General features: G+C 36.9%; 1 protein-coding gene across 13 annotated transcripts in view; it reads left to right on the top strand.

Moving 5' to 3' along the window:
* The window catches only part of PTPRM (protein tyrosine phosphatase, receptor type M), a 457,910-nt gene that overhangs the window by 171,985 nt on the left and 271,252 nt on the right, over positions 1-14,673 (top strand). For all 13 annotated transcript variants that reach the window (XM_017738297.1, XM_017738298.1, XM_017738300.1 and 10 more), the window contains exon 7: positions 3,405-3,698. In XM_017738297.1, coding sequence (XP_017593786.1) covers positions 3,405-3,698 — 294 coding nt within the window. The remainder of the gene's footprint in view (positions 1-3,404; positions 3,699-14,673) is intronic.

Here is a 14,673-nt window from a genome sequence, read left to right on the forward strand (position 1 = left end):
TTTCAAGGAAGTGATTCTGAGCCACAGAGAAGAAATGTCTATTTTTGTCATCTTTAACTCACTTAAATCATAGAGATTTACATTATCTCCACTGGCGTCTCAGTGTGATGCCCTTCCCCTCCCAATTAAAATTTTGAAAGAACTACAAAGCAAAAGATGTTAGGATGTTGTAGAAAATGTTTGGAAAATTTGTATAATCTAAGTACAAAACAGTTTAAGTGAAGGAGTTGCAGTTTTAAGTGTGTTTTCAATTAATAAAGAAGTGCATAAGAATAAATAGCTTACCTGCATGTATGGCTGCATTTGTTTTTATCCTCTGTGTAAGAGAAGGGCTGCTCTTGGTCATAAAGTCTGTCTTTTTCTCATGTTTAATATAAATGATCCATTTATGTAGGGTGACCTGGGAGCACCTGCCTAAAGCTGTCACCTGCAGACCCCTGGCTCTGTAAGGTAGCCACTAAAGCTACCTTTCTCTAAGGGTCTGTGCCTGTTGTCATTCGTCAGAGAATTCAAGAAGAGGTCACATGTCTGTCCAAAGTCTAAAAAGCATAACATTTGAAATATGGATCAACTTACCTTCTTTTGTTTCAATTAATATTCTCTTTTAAAAGTGTACATTTAAAAGGATTTTGCAGTACTGAACAGCTTTGTGCACTTGCTTCAGGAGAGATGTGCAAGGAAGAACTCCTGTTTAAGATAAGTCATTGTACTAAACAGCCACTGCTACAAACGTGTTTCTGCTGTCAGTTGAAAATCCTTCCTATAACATACACAGCTCTAAAATCTCAAGTCTATTGTATCATTTGATGAAGGTATTAATTTGCATAGTATTTAATTGAGACTACCTCAGTGGCCACCAGTAGAACTGCTTTTAGTGACAGTAGAGCTGCAGTGTGGTACTTACTTGACTAAGTGATTCAAACTCCTCAGCATGCTAAAAATTAAATTATTCCATCTAAAGAAAGAATAAATTAAAAAGATGGAGGAATACATTTCATACTTCAGTCATGAAATCAGTTCATTATATTTGGATATATAATGTTTCTGTTAGAGAATCTGCTTAACTGAGTTTTTAACCAATCATATAAGCATTATATTTGTAATGAAAGGTTGATTTTAGGTAGTCTCGATCTCTGGTAAGAAGGTAACTTTTGGTATTAAACTATGTTAATAGTATCAAACTGCAGTATATGCAGGCTTTTCTGAAATAATGCAACTTGAATTAACTTTTTTCATTGTGGTCCCAGAGAAATGAAAAACATGCCCTGAGGTATAAAAAGACAATAAAATACTGTCTGTTTCGAGTACTTGTAATATTTGGAATGAATTGGTGTAATCACTAACCTTAGTGACCTAACTCCTGAGTTTGCATTTTGAATGGCACTTCAACAGCCTTTAGTAGCATTTGAAACTTGGAAGTAATTAACTGTTCTTTCAGCATGGCTAAGTAAATGCCTTAGGATGCTCTATAAAAGTTCCATTTCAGGTCTTGGTTCACAAAACAGCCTAATGATTTAAATTGATGCTAAATCATTTTGAGTCAAGTCAGAACTGTTTCCAGACATACTATCACTGTATGAAGCCATAGTTTATATACTTTAGGAAGAATAGTTTCAATAAAACTGCAGTATTTTTAAATACTTTAAAAAAAATTTTTACATTTTTAAACTAACTGAACAATGACATCAGTTTGCCATATATTGCTGTTGACATAAAACAGTGCTTTTCACTGCTGATTTGAAAATCTAAACAATATTCTTTATATCCTGGAATCTACCACAATATATTAAGCTATTTTTATGTCTATTCAACTTAGTAATAATTAGTAAATATCTTAAGAGATGTTCTGGTTTGTTGCCCTTTTTTATTGTGTTCTTCATGCTAGTAATCACTTAGTTTTGTTAAGATGAAAACACACAGTGAGGATGCCTGTGTTGGCTGGTTTATAGTGTTGTATTTCAGCCACTGCTAACACATTGCACAGATCGAAGCTTTCATTCAAGTGTACACTGCTAATTAGAAATACCATCCATCTAAGGCATTGCTAATCTTCAGTGTACTTAGTGCTCTGAGTTACTCTTTCTGTAAATGAAAAAAGGTAGCATACTGTAGGATAATTACATGTTTGTTAAAATAGCAAATCTGCTGTTTCTCAGCAAATATTGAATGCTTCCCAGAGATCCTTTCTCCCTTTTGCTTCATTCTTTTATGTTCTTTGCTTTAACTGTGACTTTGAAGACCATGACAAAATGATGAAATATGTAAATTCAGCTTCTTGTCTGCTTGACTACCTGTATCCCAACACAGAGGGAAATGGTTAGCAGAAGAGGATAAATCTGAATCTAAAGCTTAGGGATGACAGATGTCCTGCGTTCATTACATATTCTGTGTAGCCTTAAGAAGGTGGCAGTGTTTGCTGATAGATATGTTGAGAATACAGGATCAAATAGTGCCTTATTACAGTGACTTGATTTCATTCTACTTGAATATATTTGACCAATGGGAAGGTGAATTTTTTTTCAGATGTGATGCATAAAACAGCAGAGTAATTTAACCAGTAGGGGAAAAAAGAATTTGTTATTTACCTTTAAATAAAGATGATATCTGCAAATTACTTCTGCAGTCTAATTTAAAAGAAGATGCCCATCACATAGTAAATAAAAGTGGGTTTAAAATTTTGGTCACTTTTGAAATCTTTAGAATCCAAACTATCAGGATATCACATGCATGCTTGCTCTGGGTACTGTTTCAGTGTGGTAGTTAGTGAAAGTAGCCATTACATGAGGTAGAAACAGACTCCTAGTAAAAATTCAAGAAATCCCCCAGCTTTCATTTAGAAGCTCTTTAAGTTGAACCAAAGTATAGGACTTGAAAAATTACTGCACTTACTCTGTTTACACAGAAGTATGAAAATATGAAGGCTGAGTAGTTAAGTACATGAAAAATAATTAATAAATTTTTTGTGCAAAAATTCCTGTTCTGATTACATGTAAGGATAAGCTACAACATAAATTTTAGCTTTAAAAAAAAGTTTTGAGTAGGATTAATATTAATATCCAGTAAGAACTGTATTTGTATGAGAAAACCTGAGATTATCTTTCTTTTTAAATTGGATGTTGCCATGGAGTGTCTAGTGAATAGAATTCCATTTGCACCTGGTTTGAAGTTAGGTGGTATAAACCAAAAGCTTCAGGTTAAAATCTCCAAGTGCATAAGCAAAAGAATCTGAATATTGCAGTTTAATGAAAATAAATCATTCTGTAGTGATGATTTCTTCATATCCATATTTTCATGCAGTCTTCAACTCCAATGTAGTACAAAACCCGTTGCTTATTTGAATGTTTTAGCAGCAGAAAAAATGCAAGTGTAATCTTAGCTTGTTACTGTAACTTGCTGTGTTTCAGAGCCACCAGTTCCCATTGCTCCACCTCAGCTGTCCTCAGTCGGTGCAACTTACCTCTGGATACAGCTGAATGCCAATTCCATCAATGGGGATGGGCCCATTATCCAAAGAGAAGTTGAGTATCGAACTTCAAGTGGAAGCTGGTATGACATACAACCCGTGGACTCCACAAGCTATAAGATTGGACACCTGGATCCTGATACAGAATATGAAATCAGTGTATTACTTACAAGACCAGGTGAAGGAGGAACAGGATCTCCTGGCCCAGCTCTCAAAACAAGAACAAAATGTGCTGGTGAGTACTCCAAGGTGATAGGAAAGTTGATATCCAAGGTGACAGCGTCTTTCTTAATTCACTAGCAGATTTTACTGTCTTAAACCAGCAGTTTGCGGGAATTAAGACTGAATGGTTTTAAGTATAACCTATTAACATTTTCCAGCTGCAGTGACCTTGAAAGCAACCTTCAGTGCCACTGTAGATTGTAGATGAAATCATGACTGTGCATACTTTTGTTTTTTCAATGTCAGTTATATCAAACTTGTAGATAAAGTGGAAAGAGATCCTGTGTAACAGCAAAAGCATTACCTGTTGAGTCTCAATTAGCAGATGAGGTTTAGCAAAGGTCTGCTTTCTTGAGTGACTGACAGCATGTCTCTCTACTAAATGAGACAGTGCAATTTCTGGTGCATTGTAGCAATCTTGGCTCCTGTTTTGGATGTTATAATTAATAGAGCTGGCCTCTGATTGTAATAACATACAAAGTTCACCTATTATGCAAAAGCAATATTACAGTAATTTTCAGTAAGACTGGCAGTGATATTAGTTTGGGATTTAGCTGCTCAGAAAATAATAGAGGATACTGTGACCTGGATTTTCTTTGGTCATTAGTATTTTCCCCCAGTATTTTGAATCATCTCGCTGCTGCTGTAAAGCTGATGGAAGATAGGCAGGAATGTAGCTAGAGAAAATGGGAGTAACAAGTACTACTAGCTTATTGTTCCTAGTCTTTTAAAGAATGACTTGGTCTTACTTGCCTTTTTAATAGGAAAAATGACATACTTAAACAGAAATAATGTATTTCCATTGCATATACTTTTTGTAAAGTCACCTGGCCACCTGTCAGTGAGTAAATGTCATTTCAGTTGAATTGAATTGGTGTGATGTCAAACACAAAATGAAATATAGTTGCTGTCAGAATCCCACTATTATGTTGTGAAGGTGCAAACTTATACAAGTACTAACTCTTTGATGTTATTTTGGTATTTTTCTTCATCTCATTACTGGAAAGAAGCATTTAATGAAAAGTACCAAAAAGCAGTATAGCTAAGTTATAATAATAGTTAAGTATTTAGTATTTATAAGATTTTCTCTCCTACACTAAGATAACTTCATCTGAGTCAAAAGTGAAGCATAAAAATGAAATATAGTTCCCTTCAGGAGGGTTTCTGGGTCACTGTGCCCTTCATAATAATGTAAATGTCTGTCTAGGTAAGTACGTATTTAATACAAAAGTATTTCAAGTTATTCTAAAATTAAAACAGTTTTTTTAATAGTTTTTTTCATCTGCTTGTATGATCAGTTAATGCAGTACTGGGTGCTGAGTAAGTGAGCCTGTCTGTCCTGCAGGGTTATGGGGTGTGGCAAATTGACACCAGGCAGTAGCCAAGTAGCCACTCAGTCACCTCGGCCATGGGACAGGGAGAAAATAGGAAGGCAAAAAGACTCATGGATTGACATAAAGATAGTGTAATAGGTGAAGCAAAACTGCACTTGGAAGAAAAGGGAAAAAGGAAATTACTGTTTCTCATGGGCTGGCAGATCTTTATCCACTTGCTGGGAAGTAGTACCTTGGCATACACACTGGTTACCTGACAAGACAAACAGAGTAACAATTAACATCCCCATTTCCTCCTGTTTTCCTTGGGCTTTGATTTCTGACTGAGACATTGTATGATATGGGACATCCCTTTGGTCAGGGATGTTCCATACTGTCACAGGGGCCACAGCAGTCCCTACTGTGTCCCCTGCCAGCTTCTTGTCCACCTCTGGTCTGTTTGCTGGAGGAGTAGAGTGGGAAAAAGAAAGCCTTGAGGCTGTGCAAGCACATTTAAAACACTGGTGTGTTACCAACATTGGATTAGTCACAAATCCAAAATGCAGCACCACACAGGCTGCTATGAAAGAAATTTAACTCCACCTCAGCCAGACTTAGTAGAGAGTGATATCCAGAATTTTAGTTATATTTAAGAATATCATATGCTTTCTGTTCTTCTCAGTGGTACATACTGTTGAGTTTTAAAACATGCATTTAGTTTCATAAACCACTGTGTACTGGAAGTGTTTTATTACCTGGTAACGTCTTGTAATACATCAGAATTATTTGTGTTTTCATTAAACTAAACAGTAACCTTCTTAAATTAAAAGCAGAAAGTTGAATGACTGAAAAATGTAAATTGAATGATGATATTAAATCTGTCTCTACAAATTGGCTTTTTTATAGCGAGGACCCTGCTTTGAAGGTGTAGTGGTTATTGGTTAACTGTTAGCAAGTGACATGCTAATAACTGGCCCAAGGGTTTAAAAAGAGATGCTGATAAACTAATGACGGTATAATTAAGCTGGGTAGGAGTAAAATAATGCCAGTCTCCAAAGCATACCATAGAATTAATAAAACAGGAGTCTTTAAGAGAAGAATCATTGCACCTTTTTAATTACTGTGATAATTGCATGCTGCTTGCCTGTTCCCTAGGGGAAGATAGTGAACTACTTGGAGACTTGAAGCAGTATGCTAGGCATTCAATAATCTTAATAGTTCTCCAAAGCATTTGAAATATGTTTTCATTTTAGCAAAATGAGATTTCAGAGGCTTGTAATAGACAAGTCTTATCTGTAACTTTACTAAATAAAAGCAGCTATAATTAGAATGCAAGGAAAAAAGATCTCTCCAGACTTGGTTGCATCACACTCACTGGAGCAGTTGCCAGTTTAGAAAGTGCATTGTTTCCTTTTAATGAAATATAATGGAAATGTAAGTGCTCTTTCAGTGTAATTCTCAGGAAAGCCAAAGAATTACATTCAGGTCTGGATTAGATTTAACCTGGAGTGTGGAGTTCAGGTTTGAAGGAGTTTAATGGATTTTGGCCATGATGAACCAATCAGACTCAGAAAAAGGGGTTTTTCTCATTTTAAGGTGTGAAATGGAGGCCTTCCGAGGTTGTCTGGAATGTAAATCACCTGTTCCATGCTCAAAGCTCCCTCTCCCCACAACCATCTCATGTGGTGTTGTGAACATAGAATACAGAATGCCAGGGATGGGGCATCCACAACTTCTCGGGGCAACCTGTTTGAGTGCCTCACCTTACAGTAAAGAATTTCTTCCTAATACCTGATCTAAATCTACTTCCAGTTTGAAGCTGTTCCCTCTTGTCCTGTCACTATTGTTCCTGATGAGACCCAGTCGGACCCAAAACCAGTAGAACTGTCCATAGTAAAACTAAAGTAGATATGTTGAAGGATTAATAAGCTAGACTGTGTTTTGTAGTTTCTTCTTATCCATATCAATATTTCTGTGCGTAGAATTATTTATTTCAAGGCTTTCCAGCGTGTTTTGTCTTTGACATGCATTGCGTGATACAAATCTTGATCTGTGTCCCTGCACTCTGGTAGTGAGACAGTGCCCCAGTTAAAACACACCTGAATAATGCAGAACTGCTAAATGAGCTCTTGCAATTTTTTTCTCTTTTTTGCTATGGCCCCTCTATTAGGAGACATTTTTTCTAATTTATGTTGTTCCTTGAATCTGCTGGTGAACAGATACGTCTTGAAGACAGCTACCTTAGGAAGAAACGTTAGAATAAAATCCTCCTTCCTGCTAAGGGAGGGGATTGTTAAGGCCCCCTAGGGAAAGTTGTTTTCTTTTTCTCATATTCTTTTTTTTCCACTGTGACATTTGGCATAATTTCTGAAAATTAGCATATTTTCCTTTACTGTGCTAGAAAACTCTACTGGAATTTAAGAAAATAAAAAATAAATAAAAAAGACTGCTATGAAAGAATCTTCTGATGAATTATCCCCAAACTGTGGAGTTTTTTGAACAGCCAGATCTCTACTTCTTTGTGTTAAGACACAATTACTGCCCTGGAGTATTTGCAAAAACAATCACTGTCAATCTAACCAATAATTTTCATACAGTGAAATAACAGGAATGTTTTAAACATAGTTGGTTTTGCTGTCTCTTCTACCCCATCACCTGAGCTTGTCAGGAGGAAAGCTGTTATCCCAGTACAACTGAGCACTTGAAACCCTGCTGCAGGTTTGTTATAAAATGTCTGGTACTCCTAGAAGGCTTGTTACAATCTGGAAGAACAGAGCAGAGGAACTCTTTAAATCCCCACTCTTGAAAAAGAATAATCTTCAGTTTTCTCAGTTTGCTCTTTGCTTTGGCTTCAGCTGGTTAATATTCCAAGGTCTCAAAATTGTTTCACTAGTTCTGTGCTGCCCAGTGGCATCCACTGGCATTGTGAAAAAAACCTTCATGTGTCAGAATACAATGATGGAATGAGTATCCTCTTCCCTCTGATCAGTTAAGAGCTGCATCAGGTTGCACCAGGTGGAAGTATCTCTGGGCAGATGGTACAGGCCAGGAACTGTCTTGAACCCTGCATGTAAATTCAGTGTGCTCAGGTATGTTGGACAGTGCTCAGTCCCACCACTTTCTTCCTGCTCCATGACATGGCACACTGTTCAGGTCCTACAGGATGGACAGTCTTGTGTACAACATTCTGAGTAAAAAGTCAGTTTTGCAGTTGGTTTTCCCTGTTTTCTACCCTCCCACATCCTTTTGTTATTAATTCTCTAGTTAGTTTTTTCTTTTGTCAGTGTCGGTGCCCTAGCCTCTCTTGAAACTCAGTGGTGCTTTCTGCTGACTTCCATGCCCTTCCCCATTCTATATCACTATTAGGAAAGATGAGTTCCTTCCTAAGAACTTCTCTACGTTGAAATGGCAGCTGCCTTTATCTGTCCTGTAAGACTTTGATCTTTTGACCTTTTTGTTTCAAGAAAAGAGGAAGGATCTTAGTGTCACAGGGAATTAAGTTATTCCTTCTCGTTGCTATACCTTGGAGAACTGCCTGTGTAGACGTTTTTTCAGGCATATAAAAAAGTCTTAACATTGCTTAGTTTTGTGATCATAGCACAATGTCAACTTGAAGCCATACTGCAGGTTTTTTCCACAGCTCTTTCTCCTAGCAATTTTCTTCAGAAGTTTTAACCAAGGTTTTTGCAGGTGTGTTATATTAGAGCTAGACCTCAGGTCAGAGACACCTGACCCCTGAGGAGGAGGGTTGCAGATATTGCACCATTTTATTTTCCATTGAAGAGTTCCATGATATTTCTAAAGTCACCATTCCTAACCTGAAACTGTAATAAACTTTAGTAGGAAGTTACATTGATTTATCAGAACTAGAAGTCCACAATGAACTTATATTTTATTTATGATTTTGTTATGAAAGTAAGATCCTACTGTATTGTCCTTTTTTTCTAAATGCCTTTCTGATACACTAACCAGCTCATATAAGGGCACTTTCTCCTAAGGGTAAAAGCTAGTTTTGGATTTTCTGCACTGTAGCAGGTGAATTGCAGCTTTCAGATGTGCAGGAAGTAAACTGAAGGATTTTAATAGAATTTCAGGAAAATACTGCATCATGAGATACATGTCCATGTGTGTGCATCACTGCTCACTTAACTTCTGATGGAGAAGCAAAACAGAAATGCATCTTCTTGGAAGGGGCCCTTCATAAAACACAAATGATTTTCAGCACTGACTAGTATGTGAAAGTTCTTCTTTGGCAGCCATTTGTCTGGAAAGAAGCACACAAGGTGTTACTTACTGAGATGACTTCTCTGATGCCGTGTTACAGAACAGCCTCCCCTTGTGTTATTGGGGATTTTGGGCTGAGAAAAACCCAGATAATCCAAATTCCTCCCATATAAAAGTCTCTTTAAGTCCAGTTCTCTCCCTCCTTATCTCACAGTCTAGAATTTCCCCTAGGAGTCCGTTTAAGTTCCTGAAAACAAAAAAAAAAGAAGAACACCAAACAAAGCCAGTGAATGCAACTGCAATAAATGCCACTCCTTTCTTCCGGAAGGACAAAAAGGAAGACCCAAAGAACTACAGTCTGGACAATCTCACCATAATCCCTGGGAAGATGATGGAACAACCAATCTTGGAAACCGTTTCCAGGCACACAAGGGACAAAAACATGATCAGGATTAGTCAGCATGGATTCACGGAGGGCAAGTCATGCTTGATGAACCTGAACTCCTTTGATGAGATGGTTTTGTAGGTGAGGAAAGAGCACTGGAGATACTCAAAAGTTATCTGGGCATCATACAAGATGCTGTAGTTGGTGCTGGTTGAGCAAGAGTGGTGTACAGTGAGGGCTGGACCAGATGAACCAGACCCTTCCTACCTCAGCTGTTCTGTGATTCCAAGTTTCTGTCAAAATCTGGGAAGAGAAGCTGTCACCATGGTGTCAAATTCTCCTAGACTCTGCTTTAATAAGCAGGGATGTATCATGATCTTTCCACTGTATTCCTGTCCTTCCCTGAAGCTGTATAAACAGTGGTACAGTGTGATGGAAAGACTTCATCACAGACAAAAGTTTGAGTCCCACTACATTGTTCTGGATGCTTCTCTAGATTTGTGGTTTCCAGTGATAGTAAAACCAAAGCATTTTGTTTTAGGAAATAAACACCATCAGAGTATCTGCCCTTTCATCCCAAATGTGTCTTTCTCTTGCAGGGGACATCACAGATTGGTTCTCCATTCAGTGAATTTTCAGTCTGTGAGCACAAAAACTTCTCCTAGTATTAGCAACCAAGAGAACTGGCATTCCATAGAAGTTACTAATGCCTGCATTTATGTGTCTCCATTGGTCCCCAAATAAATAGTTTTTGGTTAGATAGAGCATCCAGAGATCTCACTTGAGAAACAGAACATTTTCATTCACCATCACATGAAGGGGAGGGAAAAAAAGAGGACAGGAAAACTGCTGCAAATATGTAGGTCTGTTGGATCTCTTTCTGACACGTGTGCTGAACTATAGAAGGAATATAGACACAGTCTAGTGTTGGTAAGGACACAGAGCGTGAAACCTGGCTGTCAGATTGGTTTGTTTTGAGAAGCTCCTCATTAGAATAAGGAGAAGCATTTGGGATTCTTTCCTGACAGAGCTGAGTTAATATCGGGGTGGAAACAGAGTATGTAAAAAGAACTGCCATGTCTTTGGTCGTGTGAAAAGCAGTCATATAAATGGAGACTTATTTCTTCACTTTAATAGATTCCCATTTCAAAACATTTGCAGAGGAAGAAATTAACCTGCTCTTTGAGACAAATGAACCTTCACTAACTTAGAGCAAACCTGAGGGGCAAAATTAATAATTTCACATCTGCCAGGTGGAGGGAATGTGAAGAAAGCATAATGACCCTTAAAGAAAAGTAGATAATATGATTTCTCCTGTGACATATCTTCATCTCCAGTCTTTGTTGCAGTCTCTTATTAGTTACAAGGATAAGCTCAAAAAACACACACTCAGTTACTGTACCCGACTTCAATTCAGGAAGAATTTCTTGTTATGGAGAAAAACCTGGCAAGCTGGGAGTGTAGTGGTTATAAATAAAAGACTGCTATGTGGGCACCTTTAATAGAAGTGGTGAACTATAAATACTTGTAAATACTTGTAAAAAATACTATTAGGGCATTCCTTATATTAACTCTGCTCTGAACAAATGAAGTATAAGCTGTTTCATATATGCTTTGGATCTCTCTTTTCAGAAGTATATTATTACTGCAGAGTTAAATGAATGCATTGGTACTCTGTTATTAAAAGGAATTAAAAATAACAGGAAAGGGCATTCTGTGCCTTTCCAGTGAAGTTCCATGGGTGCCTTGAAATTTATCCTTACCAACTTTAGGATGAGCATTTTCTCCCCTCTTCTGAGGCCAGTTCTTACATCAGCTATTCCAATTCTCACGTACAGTTACACCATACTGTCTTCCACTCATAGGCAAACTTCATTTTTAATTATGCTAATCTTTCAGCAAAAACTTGAGCAAATGAGACAGGAGAGTATGGCTTTTCCTCTGACTTGGTCTTATCCAAAACCAAAGCAAAATCTTTTATACATTTGAAGTGACCAAAATACATTTACTTCAGTTTGTATCTAAAAGAATAACTGTGTGTGTCAAAGAGTGTGTATGTGTATATACAGACACACACACACACATCTCTCTCCATCTCTTTTTCCTTCATATGTACATATGAATGTATCAACCCTATGGCCAAAGGGAATTTTAGGCTCTAAAGGACAGGTTTCTTGTTTAAAAAAAAAAAAAAAGTTTCTTGAACTTCTGAGCCGAGTCTAAAAACTCCTTTTTGTTTAGGAGTCAGGAAAATAGGATGTCCCATAGACAACAGAGGCCTAATTTCTGAAAGATTTGTCTGCTAAATATCACCACCTTGTGAAGGTAATCCCATTTTCCATTATGACAGACCTACATGGCAGGAGGCAGCACCCAATTAACCACAGATATGTTGTCAGATGGAGTCTTCAATGTTAGACTTCTGCTTGTCTGCCCTGAGCCTCCTGAATGGGAGCACAAGTTTGGCTCTCTCATCTTCTGGAATTAAATTCTGGCAGTACTGTGTCAAATCAGTTTAAATTTTAAGCAAGTTACTTGGATGAAATTTGCCAGTGGTTTTAAAGAGTATTGAAAGATGGAAATGGATGACCAGACAGGCATGCTCCTTGGTTTTAATATTTTAGGGCTTGCTCTTTTGTTTGAGACTGTTAGACCATGTGCTATCTTGCCCAGCAGCTTTGGCCAGCTTTAAAAACACATAACTGCACAATTCTATTGAAGTGTCTATGAAGCAGGAAACATCCAGGAATTATGTAGAAACACGAAGATGCTTTAGTTTTTTAAACCTTTTAGTAGTTTGAGGGTTTTTTTCAAATTATGAAAAAAGTAGTATCAAAGGTTTTTAGAAAGAATGGTGTATTAGTTTTACCTCACTTCAAAGGAAAATGAACAATGACACCACTCAGGTGCTTCCAGTTTTTGTCGGTGCTTGGGAGGTATTTTGGCTTTGCAAACCAAAAATCACTGTTTGTTTTGCAAATGTAGAGTCGTATGCAGAATTCAGTCCAACCTCCTAAAGGTTCCCAGGAAGAAAAGCTGGTGCTGAGTTCTGGCTTTTCTGGAGTTACTTTTGTCTGTGAAGTTCAGTTACAACTTTGTAGCCTAGACTGTGGACTATGCGTCAAGTTTGAGACCTGAAATCGGGGCAGATCCTGATGAAGAAATATCCTGACTTTGGAGAAAAAAAAATTCTCCCTCTTCAGGGTACTAGGTTGGTGCAATGTTATAAATAGCACAGGTAATGCTGTCCTACAGTCCAAGGATCTCTCATGGTGAGCAAGAGTGCATCACATTTCTGTTTACAACAAAAATAAAGTTGACACAGTTCACAGAGCACTACACCTCAGCTTCTATAGATGTAAAAAAACAGGTTTTTTTGGTAATCCATCTAATTGCTACTGAATGTGTTGCTTAGGCAGAGAGGGGCATCCCCATGGAGCTGAGATTCTTCCAGACTCTTAAGAAGCCAGAAATATATGAGTAAGGAAAGTTGCTCTATATTCTTTTTTTTTTTTTTCTACTCTGTATCTACATGGCTAGATGAATTCTGGCCCAGGAAATAAAAAATTTTACTGGAAAGCATTCAGCAAGGAAATACTAACTTAAATCTCTAAGAAGGAACAAGAAATAAAATTGGGAAATGCTTTGCCTAGCATTATTAAAAGACAAATAGTGGAGATTAAAATCAAACTGCCAGTGAAGTTAGTGATTTGTGGCTCTTGCACTTCAGTATGCCCAGCCATCTCAAATAGTTTTAACAATTGTATTTTCAAATTTATACTTCTGATGTCTGCATTTAGCTGTCTTTCAATATATACCGTCATTTGAGCACACTTGTTATTCTTTAAAATTTATTAACAACTATCTGTGTATTTAGTTCATGCTTACTCATTCCATTAAACTTGATCCACTTCCTGGAAGGAGAGAGGAGAGCTTTCTTTTGGGAAAGGGAGAGTTCAGTTTCATTTGTTAGTTCATGACTCGGAATTTTCAAAAAGCTCTCTGAAGGTGTTTTGGTGCCAAAATTTTGCAGTAGAAAATTATGTTTATAGTGGACTGTTATCTCTTAGAATTATCATATGGAAAAATGCATGTAAAACAAAAAAGCAATAATAAGTGTTTACTCCTGACATGCAGAAGTGCGTTTTCATTTCTAAAAATTTATGTTCTTTGGAAACAAAAATCAAATTGTCTGTCAGTTGCTCTTTGTTTTGACTATTTCTGCAGATATTTTGTTTGCAATTAGCTTAAAAAATAAAAAAAAATCTGTAATTTTCTTAATTACTGTTGTATAGTGTTGAATTTGAGAGGATGAACCAATGTGTTACTGGCACATTTGGCCAAGTAAATGAAAAAAATAACTTTTGATGACCTGAGCATAATTATAGATGACTTTGGAACGACAACTGGCAAAAATTGTACTATAATTAAATTTCCATTATAAAAGTTTCAGTTTTTTGTCTGACATGTGAGGCTAGATTGTGAAGAGTATTCATTTATAAGAGGAAAAATTAGAGAGCTATAATTTATAATTCAGGGTAATCAATGAAAGCATTTCTTTTGTCAAAAACCTTTCACTGACAAACAGCATTGCATTGTTAGTTGTTTTAAAAAGAAACTAAAAATCCTTTTGTTATTTTTTTTCAGTTACTGTAAAAGGAGATGAAAAATTGTGGTTGTTGAATCGTGCTGTAATTCACGGTAATATGCAGATAGGGCTTCTCAGACTGTTTCTCTTCATTAACCTTTACTTTGTCTAAGTGTGTATCTAAGACTGTTCATGAAGAATGATGATATTTTAAGGCCACCTTAGCAAGATTCTTTTTAATCTTGAACAGAGTTGTTTCTGCTAGGAGAAGTGACAGTGTATTCTCATTTTCAAACTGTCCAGTTACTAACTGAGATGGACCCTTTGCTTTCCGGTACTGGAGTCTCAAAGAAAATAAAAACATTATGAGGCTACCCTGTTCATTTCTTTCAAAGGGAGCGCTAGAAAAGATTTAATATTTAAAAATTTTGGGTACCAGATTTTCACAGGCAATAGCAAAGCTCAAAATCACTCTCAT

This window comes from Corvus brachyrhynchos, unplaced genomic scaffold, assembly GCF_000691975.1.
Source record: "Corvus brachyrhynchos isolate BGI_N302 unplaced genomic scaffold, ASM69197v1 scaffold106, whole genome shotgun sequence".
NCBI lineage: Eukaryota > Metazoa > Chordata > Aves > Passeriformes > Corvidae > Corvus > Corvus brachyrhynchos.